The sequence below is a fragment of the Pinus tabuliformis genome, chromosome J, assembly GCF_031772625.1.
Source record: "Pinus tabuliformis cultivar Carrire ecotype Pingquan chromosome J, CPIR1, whole genome shotgun sequence".
In the NCBI taxonomy this organism is placed as follows: domain Eukaryota; kingdom Viridiplantae; phylum Streptophyta; class Pinopsida; order Pinales; family Pinaceae; genus Pinus; species Pinus tabuliformis.
The window spans coordinates 576,322,343-576,336,286 of record NC_142295.1 but is presented as its reverse complement, the minus strand read 5'-3'; the positions used below and the strand labels follow the sequence as shown (position 1 = coordinate 576,336,286).

The following is a 13,944-nucleotide window of genomic DNA, read 5'->3' as shown; positions in this document are numbered from 1 at the left end:
AAGGTCAAAGTTGATTGGCCATAATATGGTTAGCTTTTTTCCCAATATGAGGTTCAATAAGAGGACATCTCATATAGTTATAAATATAATTAATACATGGCAAGTCACTTGTCTCTTCCCCTTGAGAACATAAGGCATCCATCCAACCTCTATAGCTTTATACTCCTTTTGGACTTTTGTCTTGATTAAATTATGCAAGGGATTGATTAAGTTACAAATCATTTATTGATAGAATTTGTTAGAGACATCTTTGGCGTTGGAATCATTTTGGACTTACATTAAACTAAGTTAATGAATAAGATTTTATCGAAGTGAATAATCTCATCTAACCCCTACATGGTGCCAAGAAGCAACAATTGGCAATATTTTATGTATAGAACACAACCTTTAGACGTCCCTTAGTAATTGATTGAATACATTCGAAAGTACCAAAAAAATTACATATGTGTAAGTCTAATTAGCTTCAAGAATCACCAATAAGAATGGTATATGATGCAACAATCACCAATAAGAATAGTATATGATGCAACAATCACTAATAAAAATAATACATGATACAACAATCACTAATAAAAATAGTACATGATACACCACTAATTAAGGAATTTTTTGCTTTTATCATTTAAAATGCTTATAACATAATTACAACATATCTATAAAGGAAGGGATTCACCCTTAAAAAAATCATACATAACTCCATCCAAATTAAACAACTATGTAAAAAGAAATCAACCACATAATAACTAAAATTACCGTGAAAAATAAACTTATCATAAATAATTAAAATTGCCATGAAAAATAAAGTTATCATAGATTAAGATTGAAGTAGAGAATAACAACAAATTACTTTTTAGTACATTTAATTCAAAATCTCGAATATTTTATTATTAATCGTAATTTCTCTCTACAATCACATTTTCATTAAGGAAATAATACAAGGAGACATTTGACTATCTGCACTAGACTTGGAGATATATATTTTATTCATGTGTGATATCACATGTGACTCATGCCTCTTCCACCCATTCATATCACTGAGTATTTTTGTTGTATATGCCTAGTCAAAGTGCTGGGCTACATTTGTGTGTGAGAAATAGTGAGTATGAATTGAAAGGCATTGGAAGATTCTTGCAAAAAAAAACCTGAGTGGCTTTGCAATGTCAACTGTAGGCATTTTCTTCCACCAGGGAGATGTTGTATTCTATAATAATTATTATTATTATTGAGGTTGAAAAGTGTTCATGGGTGGACAGAGAGTGAGAATAAGATGTCCAGATGTCCTCTCTGCGAGATGTGGTAAAGTCAGCGCCGCACCGGCCCGTCTTCTGAAACTCTGAAGCACGCTGCACGCCTTGCTTCCCCCAACTGTTTCTTGGGACGGACGAACGGACGGGCGGAGGCTGGGTGAAATCGTGAAACTGATCGATTGCAGATTTGTACTTTCTTGAAACATCATAGCTGCGCGGCATCCATTATTCTCGTCTGATGGAGATGGGGATTCAAATGGAAATTGGGGTGAGAGAGGTAAGTAATCCATCCTTTCATATAACAACACCCACCTGTGATATTTTCTCAGTCGCTCCCTGATCTGTATCCGAAAAAGGGGGAGAGGGCGCGGCGCTGACATTTGCCAACTGTCCAAAGGCAAGCTTTCACGTTATCTCGCCGTTTTTTAATCCGATTCGAATACAGGCGCGTGGATTGGTGGGTTGACCATGGACGAGGGCGATCTGGCAGCCGTTGTGAGGGCCAGTGGAGTCTCAGCAGCTTACAAATGGCAAACACCTCATGCATTCTTCAATGGGGAGAGGGTGAGGAAGGGGAGTCTCATAACTGATTTGGATACGCTTCAAACCCCCATTGCACAGAGCAAATCCGCCGATGTGTTGTCGAATCTTTCAAGAAATAAATCCGCATGCATGGCCGCGCCTGGTGAAATGCAAGCTCAAATTGTTAACCCTTACTACAACAACAACAATGGAAGTCTGTTCATGCGCTATGACTCCGCCTCCGCACTGTTTGAAAGCCCCAAAGAGTATACTGCACCGCCTCTTCGATTCTTCCCATCGGACGCCGCCGCCATGTGTTGCGACACAGAGAGAAATAATCCCAGAAAAAACGAAGGGATGAATCATGGTTTGGTCTGTGGCGCTGCATCGTTTGAAATTTCAAGAACCCCAAACGTAGCCGAAATATCCAGCAAGAAGGACGAGACTAATTCACTCATCAGTCCCTCAACGGCCCTCCTTATCTCCAAAAAGGCCGCACAAGGATCCTCAGCATCAAGCAGTTCCCTTGCGCCCAAGATTGCAAGCTCTACTTCCAAAAGCCAAGCAATTAAAAAACGGTGCGACCTCGTTATTGGTTTTTTTTGGGTTGGCTTTACTCACAGGGATTTTAACTTTCATTTTGGACTTTGTTTATATAATATTTTTATAACATGGCGATAGTCAATTAAACTATTCCCTGGGCTGGTTCTTGAGCAAGTTCTACTTCCAAAAGTCAAGCATTTAAAAGACTGAGATTTAGTTATTGGTGAGATTGAGATTTAGTTATTGGTTTTTTTGGGTTGGTTTTATTTACAGGGATTTTAGATTTTGATTTCCTGGTTTATATAATATTTTATTATATGGTTATAGTCAATATTTTGGGTTGGTTTTACTCAGACTGATTTTATTTTTTGATTTTAGATTTAGATTTCATGGTTTATATAATATTTTATAACATAGCTATATTTTATTTTTGAGTTGGTTTTACTCAGAGCGATTTTAATTTTCGATTTTGATTTCATGGTTTATTTAATATTTTATAACATAAGGAACCAATTTTTTGAGTTGGTTTCACTGGCAATGTTTTTAACTTTGATTTTGGATTTTGATTTTTATAACATGGCAATACCAAATTAAGCTGTTTCATAGGCTGGTTTTTGGGCAAACTCTATTTCCAAAAACCAAACAATTAAAAAACTATAAGATTTTTTTATTAACTTTTTTAGATTAGTTTTATTTATAAAGATTTTAGTTTTGATTTCATAATTTACACAATACTTTATAACAATGCTAAATTTGTAATGACAAACCAGTTTTGAGACAATTTCGTCCAAAGAAATCATCTTTGTTCATTTACAGGAAAACACTGCAGAAAAGGATTGTCTGCGTTCCAGCAGCCGTAGGAGGTAACAAACCCAACGGGGAAGATGTCCCCTCGGATCACTGGGCGTGGCGAAAATATGGGCAGAAGCCCATCAAAGGATCTCCATACCCAAGGTAAATTACGTGCAATAAGCAACTGTTTCCTTAGTCTCCATTTTCAAACTATCATTAGCCTGTCGCAAACTCACGTTATCCAAAGAATAGGTCGATATATGTGTCGCCGAATTATCTAGTGGCGCTGAAAGTGCTGAATGCACGATTTAAGAAATGGAGGTCTCTATGCACACGTTTTATTTAATCACTTTTTGATGCAATCATTTTCATAAAAAATACAGTCAAGCATGCCCGGGCCAATGTAGATTTCTGATAGTGAAAATGGAGATTTACCATTGAAATACATTCATCTAAGTCAACCAGGAACCCTAACAAATATATATTTTGACACATGCAGGTTAATGTTTTCTATTCAATGTTTTGCACAAATAGGATAATGGCTACATGGTCTGTTGTCAGAAATGGATGGAGCCAATTATAAAATCCTTGTCTGGTTTGTTCACAGGGGTTACTACAGGTGCAGTAGTTCTAAGGGCTGTTTAGCAAAGAAGCAGGTCGAGCGCGATCGTACAGACCCAAATATGGTGATAATGACTTACACGTCCGACCATAACCATCCTTGGCCTACTCAGAGAAGCTCCCTCGCAGGCTCCATTAGGCAAACCAGGTGTATCAAGTCGGAGGAGGCGTGCCCAAATCAAGAAATCGCTGGTTCGAAGCCCGAGAAAAACGTTGATATGCTCAAGGCTCGTCAGGCAGACTCAGACTCCGTACTGAATGGCTTCACCTCAATTATGGAGCCATCAAAAGCTGCAACAACAACAAGAGAAGATGCCGGCGCTCCAATCAATGATGAAAGGCTTTTCAATATTCATGATGAGGACATATCAGGCCTGCAAATATCCATTTCTGCTTTGCTGCACAATGATGATTTGTTTGCCGATCTGCCAGAGCCTATGAACATGTTTTCAAGGCAATTTGTGGATGATCAATCTTATGATGACGACCCGGACAGCACTGTAGTAGACCCTTTTAATCTCTTTAACTGGTCCACCAACGGCACCACCACTCCCACCACCAACACTTTTGGAGAGGACAAAACCACCATGTGAGAACCCAGGTTTCACATCCTGCACACTCTTTTTCTTTCGTCGTATTGAATCCGTGCATTCCTCTTGCATACAATTCGTTGACAAGGGAAAAGCATTGCTGTACATACTTTACTTTCCACATGGAGACACCCAGTTGAACGGTGCACTGTGATGAAATAAAAGCTAGGTATATGCACTAGTTGCACGATGCCTTTGGTCCAAAGAAAAATACTTCACGAATCCCCCCAGAAATTGCAGCGCTGCTGTCACTGTTAAATGCTGATATACGGAACCCTGGCCGGGAAGTAATTTTTCAGACAGCATCTATGTTTAAGTTGCGTGGGGTCTAATTTTGTTTTACTCTGCTGCTCAGTGTACACATCCAATGGCAGCAGCACTCACTTCAACAGGCTGCTGGTGGGGACTCTGACATCTGGTAAATCTGTATCCTAACTTTTGCAGTAAATGTTATGTTACAATTCTGACATGTTAAAGAATGAGAACATTAAAGATTCAGACACCAGGAAACCAAATCCTCAAACCTACCTGCTCTGAAATGGTATGCAACACAATAAAACCTCCAGAACCAGGAAATGAAATGTCCTTGACGTTGTAATGAATTGAGATCACACATCAAGAAAGTAAGACTACCGACAAGGTAAAGCTTGTGAATGCAATTAATGACATCTCAGGAAATGATTAATATACACTATTGTATTGGAAGGTAAAGTATATATTTTAGCATTGCTTATATATACAATATTAATAAGTAGCCATAAGTTTGTTACTAAATTCATAATATTTTTGCATCTATTAAAAATTAAAGTATTAAATTTATAACAAATTTAAAAAATATGATATTAAATTTCTGTATTCAAGTTTCTGTGATCCATAATGAATTAAGTAAAGTTTTTGTTATGGTATGTTTTTTCATTTGGTCTTAATGATAAACCACACTTGTTGATTCCAAACTCTATCAAAAATTTCTCTTATATGATTTTTACAAAAAAAAATTATTTAATAACATTAAACAAATGAACTTCGTTTAATAAATAGCCATAAATTTGCTACTAAATATATAATATTATTGAATTTATTAAAACATTAAACTTGTAACAAATTTTGAAAACATGACATTAAACTTTTAACAAATGAGTTTGGCAGATCTCTTAGCATATTATTTTTGAATCTTTTAAAAATAAAAACATTAAACTTTTAACAAATAGGCGTTGCAGATCTCTTAACATCATCTAAGGTTATGTTATGATTTCCTCATGTCATGATTTCCTCCTGCAGATTACCAGATTTCTTAACATTCTCTTATAAGGTTTTGTAATGGTTTCCTTAACATTCTTTTGTAACGTTTTGTTATGGTTTCCTCTTGCATTATTACACTTTACACTTTGTTGAGCAAACAGCCCAATATGTGGTAAAAACATGCTCTGATCAGAATGAGCATGTTACTGGCATTACTATGAATTCAAATATAATGCCATGCCAATGTATTATGGAGTATTCCTTTTATTCATTAATAAGTTTCTCAACCTACTTCAACCCTAGATTATTGATTTCTTAGTAGACTTATTTTAAGTTAAATATGTTCACGAGCAACATAGTTGGACATTATGAAATTGAATATAGATTTACAATCAGGATCTCTGTTGTCCTGCGTTGTCAAGCTGAATATATTAGTGTGTGGCCAGATTCTTCTGAAAATATATAATGACACAGTGACAGTCTCACCATAGTACTAACTCAGACGTGCAAAACTGAAATGTTTACAGAGAAAAAAACGCCTGTTTCTCGGTCTGGCATGGACCACAGCGGCCAAGCCTCCATGGAAAGATAGAATATGAATTTAGGTAAATTCCAAACCCAAAAAATTTGAATAATGACGGTAATAAATGAAGTTCGGTCTGGCATGGACCACAGCGGCCAAGCCTCCATGGAAAGATAGAAGATGAATTTATGTAAATTGCAAACCCAAAAAAATTGAATAATGACTGTAATAAATGAAGTTCAATGTGGATGAAGGCTCTGACTTATAGGATTCCGAAGAATCCAGCCCCTAACATTATGACCATTATTGCTTCTCAAACCCTTTGGGAACCTTTGAAAATCTCTATGAATAGGAAGGGAGTAAAGAAGAGTCTTCTCTATAAGTATTTGCAAAATAAAATTTACCAGAAACGCGCCCTTGAGCATTAACTAGAATGTGAGTAGAGGTAAACAAGCAAGTGAACAGTGGCCCCCAGAGGCACATGGGTGCTAAGTAATAAGCAAATGAACAGTGGCCCTAAGAAGCACATGTGCTATTACGTAGGGATTCGCGGGAGAAGAAGATAGAGCTATGAAACCTATACGCTCTAGCAAAGCTCAGAGCACCAGAGCCCCAAAGCGTAATCATGGATGATGGAGCGTCTCATGTGTTGTCGCAAGTTTATTGAGCGATACCCTGTGAAAATTTTGATGTTGACAGGATTGGATTGGATTTTCAAGTGGAGCGAGAGCGGAGAGTATGGTACCAATGTTTGGGCAATACCTTGTGAGGACACATTAGAGGTCTCTAAGGTTGACAGGATTGGATTTCCAAGTTGAAGAAGTGAGGATAATGTGGCACCACTGCTATGTCAATACCTTGAGAGGCCTCTCATGTTGACAGGATTGGATTTCAACTTGCTTGAGAGGGCATAGTATGGCACTAATGGTCTTGCAATAATAGGTCATGATGCAGCAAGGAAGCAGAGAACAAGACGGTGGTTTAGATGTACTTAGTGCATCCATGGGTTAGAGAAAGAATTGATTATATATATATATATCTGTTTTACATGGGAATAATTTTTTGTAAAGATGGTTAAGGATATCATTTGTATGATAAATTACAAAAAAATTATAATTAAAAATCAGAGTACAATCTTATTGAAGTTGTAGAAGGTTGTAGAGTGGAGAGTTGTATATGAGGTCTAAGGTACAACTCACAAATTTATCTATTAAGAGTATTGTGTAGATGGAGAAAGTATAATATGTTCATGTTTATGGTATGATAATGTATGGTCTCTAGGGGTGGTACTTGTTGTTTGGGGTAGGTGTGAGGGAGTCTTTATCTTTTGCTCCCAAGGATGAGTGGAACTCACCTTGGCTTGGTGTTTGGGGAGGATTTCTAACAATCAAGTAGAAGCTTATGGTCTCTTCTAAAGGCTTATCATAGCCACAACTCATGGTTTCTCATTGTTAATAGTCATTGGTGGCTCAAAATTACAATAGAGCATATTTGGAAAGGTACTCCTAGAGACTTACATCTTAACTCAAATTTTCTTAGTATCATGCTTCTTGTGTTTTAGTTCTAGAAGGTTAATTGCTTTGATACTCTTAGACACAATAATCTCATAGTGGATCAAATGGAAAATTATCCTTGGAGTTGGGTTTATTGTTGTTGATTAATGATTCGTTAAACTACTCCCTAATTCCATGACAATTAGTATGATATGTAGGGGACTCCTTCATAGTTGGCTTGGGTGGTATCTTAACACATTCGCATGCGAGATGAATTGATAGAACGAGGACATGGGAATTCATTACATTCTTGAGTGCAAGGAGAGATTTGGTTAAGCTAGTATGCTTGTGTGTGAGTTCATATGGAGGTATTCAACCCTGACCTTGCTTTCCATGGATTTGATGCACGGTTGGCATGAATCTTTCTTTATGGACCTCTGTTGTGAAATTTTGAAGCTCAAAGTGACATTCATGTATGATTACTTGTGATGTAATCATGTAAATGGAAATTCTCCACAACACACTTGGAACTACCTGGCATGATAATCTTTTGTCCTTATCTCATCATCATCGTTTACTCAATGGAAGGTTACATGAGTTAGAGTGTTTTTCATATCAATTTAAACATGGGTAGTGTTATGTGGAGTTTAGTCCCATTTGCAAATATTCTATGTTGTGCTAAAGTTTTGAGGGTCATTTTCTATTATTTCCTTTGAATTCCTTACTTCCCTACTTAGGTCTATTCATTTTAGAGAAAAAAATTCTAGTGAGTTAGTTTTGTTTCAAGCACTTTCTACTCTATTTCTTTTATCAAGAGGCAAAGTCCTCTCTCTTCTTCCTTGGGATTTTGGTCTTCTCTAGTGGTTGTTATATTGCTTGGCCTTTATCAGTATGCTATTGTGTGAAGTAAGGAGTCTTTAGTTGCCCTATTTCTAGCCATCCCCTATTAGCATCTCTTTGGTGCAGTATGTGCTCTCACCATCTCTCATCATCTGAATTGTGGATTTATGGAAAGGTTGTCAACCTGACTAAGTGGAGGAATTATGTCATTTTCTATAGGATCTCTTCCAATTGCAAATCTAGCATAACCAAACAATTTCAACTTTGACTATGGAAAGGAAGTTTCTGATGGAGCATAAAGTCTAGATGCAAAATATTGAGGACACGTTAGCCTCTCTCTATTAGCAAGTGGTTGGTCTTCAAGCCTCTTTAAGCCTATTTCAAATTGGTGCCTCCTCCTACCCTGCATTCATTGGGCTTACATATTTAAATTTTATGGTACCTCCTATGGAGGATATAATCATAGGTAAAGAGGAATTCTCCATTACTAAAGTCCAACAAGAATGAAGTATAGGTGTATATAAATTTTTTCCATTTTCTAGGGATTATATGTAACCTGTAATGTTTTTCCTATAAGTTTAATAGTAGGAAAATGCTAGATTTTGTTAGCTCTTGGGCAACATACCCCTAAAGACATAAAGAACATGATATTTCATTTTTGTTGTATGTCCATATCCCCGAACATGTTTTTTTAATATAAAAGTTCTCTATTATAGTTCAAAAAAGAAAAAAATATATATAGTTTATGATTTCTTAAGATTTTTTTTTATTTTTTTTTTTTCTTTTCGAGGAAAAAGACGCACAATTCTTCCATTGTGAATGAAAAAAGTACATTGTCATAAGTTAAGAACCTCAAATGAGAAGATAAGAGGGGTCCGCCCCCACATAACAACAATTTTATGCATCATACAAAAAAGACTATAGAAAGTGTATACAACATACTACCAACGAATGGTCACATAAAGACATTATGGTTTCTTAAAAATTGTGTAAATGATTAAAAGAACAATAAATGTACACAATGATAACTTAAATGATAATATAAAAATGTAGTCATTACATTCAATTTAGTCATTCAACTTCAATGACATACATGAGATAGTTTATGATATTTAATTAACCTATTTCATTTACTTATGATACTTATTCTTATTAAACATTAATGAGGCTTTCCCCACTTCAAACACTATTTTCCAATAATTAAGACATTTTAATTAAAAAATATAAGAATTTTATAAAGATAATTATAGAAATGTACAAGGTTGTTAGTAAGGGTTTGGATATATGGTAGAGTGGGGGTGTTTAATAGCTCTCGCCAAGGTTTAAATTCCGTATAGATATTTTTTCTCCTGAGTAATTATCTCAAGCAATGGGGCTAGGAGCAAATTCTTAGGCAGCTTTAATAAAATAGATATCTGCCATTATGAATTTTTAGCCAAATGGATCTTTTAAAAACATTATAAAACAACTAGATTACATCATAATATTTCAAGATTGGGGAATCACACACTTGTTGCATAACATGATAATTGAAATCAACCTCTCCAAAAAAATGCAAAGGCTTCATACCACTTTATTGGAGTTTCATAGAACTTCCATGCATCTATTTTTGAAGGATTAATTTTACTACATCAACCTAAATGACCAAATCTCCACATCATTTCATTAGACAGTGTCTAATCATTATATTTCTTGGATTTTTTGGCCAGAATCTAATGATTTTTTTTGTCAAATATGGATCTTAGTTGTTTAAAATGAGTTTCTGATTGCATATATGAATTCAACACCCTGAAAAATATTTGTAACATTAGGATTGTGAAAAGTTAACAACTCAAACTTGTGATTCCAACAAATCCCTTCCAAGCAAATTAAACTGGAAAATATGTTGGAAAACCTTCCAAAACATATAACATATAGACTACTTATTGTCATTATAAGAAAGATCTCATGAACTCACCCTAAGCACTTAATTGATATTTCTTTATATTGAAAGCAAAAGTGAGTTCACCTTATAATGTGAAGCATTCCAACTAATGTAATCCCACAAATATTTATGTCAGCTATTAAAAAATATAAGCCTTATTGGTTTAAAAATATCACAAAGGTAAACTTAATATAATTACTTAAAGATTTATTTGAGCTGCTAAAAAATATAAGCTTTATTGGTTTGAAAACATCATAAAGATAAACTTAATATAATTACTTATATTTTTCTTGAATTATTTTCAAACAAATTATTAATATAGAATAAATTTAAATATCTAATTTAAAAGTGTTTTTCTCATTCCATTGACATTGATTATATTCACTTATTAAAATTCTAAGTATTGTTTTTTAGACATTGATTATATTTACTTATCAGTGATGTTACTATTAAATTTTAATGCTTTTTCTCCATGACAAATAATTTTAAGGAGTAAGATTGAAATCAAATAGGGTTTTCAATTTCATGGGTATATTTAGTTAAGTATATATGCATTTTCATTTATGTCCATGCCACAAATGATCTTTTACAATTATTGGTGGTTAGAGGGTGCATACATACTCAAAAATCTTGGAAACATGTTAGCGTTGCAACTTCATTGTTATGTATGATCGTCTTTTTTCTTAGGCTATAGACATTACTTTTCTTAAGTTTCTCATTTCTTTATCTTCTCTCTAATTGAGTGGCATGATTCTACCACCTCTTCTCACTCTATGTTGTCTATACGGTTGTTTGAGTCAATATTGTGTGGGGTTTGATGGAACAACTAGTACAAAAGTATGTTGTACCACATAGGTGAACATTTTCACAAGACAACCCATGAACTTACTTTAAATGTTGCTAACATAGATTCTTTTATTGGATAAATTATGATTTGTACTTTCAATATTTTCTTAAAGTTAAAGTTCAAATACAAATAACTAGGGTTTTTAAGACAACTAAGGCTTGATAGAGACAAACTTTATCCTTATAATTTAGCTATACAAACACATGTTCTCCATGATGACGGGTTATGGGGGCTCATGGACATGCTTGGTAGTTGATTTGAAAGGTGTGCTTCTAAAGCCTATCATTATGATGTATGATACAAGGGTATAAAAAATTATTGGCGATTCTAAGCATTACACACTGGGATGCATTTCATATTATAATACGAGAGATAAAGTTGCACTACAATATTTGTAAACTCACTGAAAATTATTGTCTTCGTTGGTTTGCATAAAAAAATAGCAAAATAAGAGATTTAAAGTGCTTTTTTGGCATTGATTTATTGTAAATTTCTTTAAATTTTAATTATATTAAGAACTAATAGTTTCTACATATATATGGTTATCTAATTTTATATATTTCATAAAAATCTTATATGTTAAATATTTATGTTCATTATGGAGAAATATTATTGGGAAACTTTAGCTACCACAAATTAAATATATGCCCTAATAAAATATATTATTCTAATGTGAAAATTTAATATATAGAAAATCATATTTTGTATTTTTTAAATAAATATTTTATTATTTACCCCATATATATATATATATATATACATTCAAGCACCATGTCAATTAATCTTGATTTTTTTAGTAGTAGAATATAAATATTTCAACATAGTTTTTAAATATATAAAATCAAAGTGAAGTGATATTGATAACGGAGATTAGTTAAATATTAAATCTAGTTGAAAAACTAATTAAATAATTTACTATTTAAATTTAGTTAGAAAACTAATTAAATAATGTATGATTAACATTAACATTAACATAAACATAGTACAATAATATGTTTGAAAAAAATTTGGATACAATAAATTTTAAAAATAAAATACTAATTACTTATATGCCACATTAAAATTATTGTGAAGGAATAATCATGTCTATTCATTCTCCATTTCACATACCTCCTGTATATGTACTTCATAGCTAGTAAATACTATAGTTCATAACTCATAACCATATCATAACATTATTTTATATATATATATATATATATCCAATCCTACATATTATTTGATATAATCAATAATATCAATTGATTCATTTCACGAAAAAAATTATATATTTATCTAAAAAAATTATTGATATTATATAAGATAATATGAGGTTGGTACCTTATTGAGATAATTTCTCATAATCTTAAATAAATTTCTATATTAGATCATTGATTTGTAATGACAAATCACTTAAAATTGATCTATATTATTATTAGATAATTCGATATGTGTATATTGATGACATGATAAAAAATATATAATTCAATATTATCTTTAACATTACAATATATATATCTTCACACAAGTACGTATATTACCATCTATTAATATCACAAATTATATTATTCAATATATAATATTATAATATGTATCTTTGTAATAAAAGCTATTGATGACATGATAAAAAAATATATAATTCAATATTATCTTTAACATTACAATATATATATCTTCACACAAGTACGTATATTACCATCTAACAATATCACAAATTATATTATTCAATATATAATATTATAATATGTATCTTTGTAATGAAAGCTTGTTTTTTTAATGAATAATATATCCAATAATAAGTTCAATCTACTTTTATTAGTACCTAATTAGTACTTTGTTAGTGTCATAGTAATTTACACAAAAACTTTAATAACATTGATTAATATAATCCACAAGCATATTTAATAAGTCTATATAGGAAAAAGACGTCTACTTTAATATGAATCTAGATCATTATCATTATCATGATCATCATTCCAAATTATTACTAAATTACAATTTGAGGAACCTAATATTTCTTTACAAAATAATTACAAATACACATTTATTCAAATATCTATAATAATTATATATAAATAAATAAAACAATTACCAAACACAATAACTTTATAATATTTGACATTTTCTAATTATAAAAAAAATAAAAAATATATCACAAAATAAAACATAGATAATTCACAAATTTCATAATGAAACCAGCATTAACTTATATCGTTTCAAAGCATTAGCAAATGCACTCAAACGTTTGTCAGCCTCAAAACTTGAATGGACGCACCAACTATAAAAATTAAAGCATACACATGAGGAACTCTAATCATTATGAATTAATCACATTAAAAAGTCATCAACCCCAAAAAATTAGAGCTTCCACATGAGAAACCATATGCATGCTGCAGTAACCACATTAAAAGTCATTAATTAAGTGAAGTTTGAAATCAATAAAAGCCACATTTGGTTTTTGCAGTAACATCTCAACATCTATGACACCTTTCGATAACGAAACTTCTTATAACTTGCAGAAATGGGATATCAAATTTACACATTTTGTTTACATACCCACTCAAGTTCTTTAAAAAGAGTGATATTCCAATTTGTAGTATAAGACTAAAAAATATTCATTAAAATAATTTTAATTATGGATATATCAAAGGGATTAATCTTTTTTAAAATAAAAAATTATTTTTAATATAATATTTAAAGAAAAATTATATCAAAGAAATTTTGATTTTTGTAGTGTTTGATAAATCTATAATGAAAAATGAATATATATTGATTTTTAATAAT

General features: G+C 32.4%; 1 protein-coding gene across 1 annotated transcript; it reads left to right on the top strand.

The window, feature by feature from the left end:
* The first annotated feature begins 1,136 nt into the window (after window positions 1-1,136).
* Window positions 1,137-4,750, top strand: LOC149228295 (putative WRKY transcription factor 35). Its single transcript, XM_089378142.1, has 4 exons — window positions 1,137-1,524; window positions 1,693-2,347; window positions 3,129-3,266; window positions 3,712-4,750. The coding sequence occupies exons 2-4, from the start codon at window positions 1,716-1,718 to the stop codon at window positions 4,316-4,318; spliced, it is 1,377 nt and encodes a 458-aa protein (XP_089234268.1). The 5' UTR covers window positions 1,137-1,524; window positions 1,693-1,715; the 3' UTR covers window positions 4,319-4,750.
* Window positions 4,751-13,944: the final 9,194 nt, after the last annotated feature.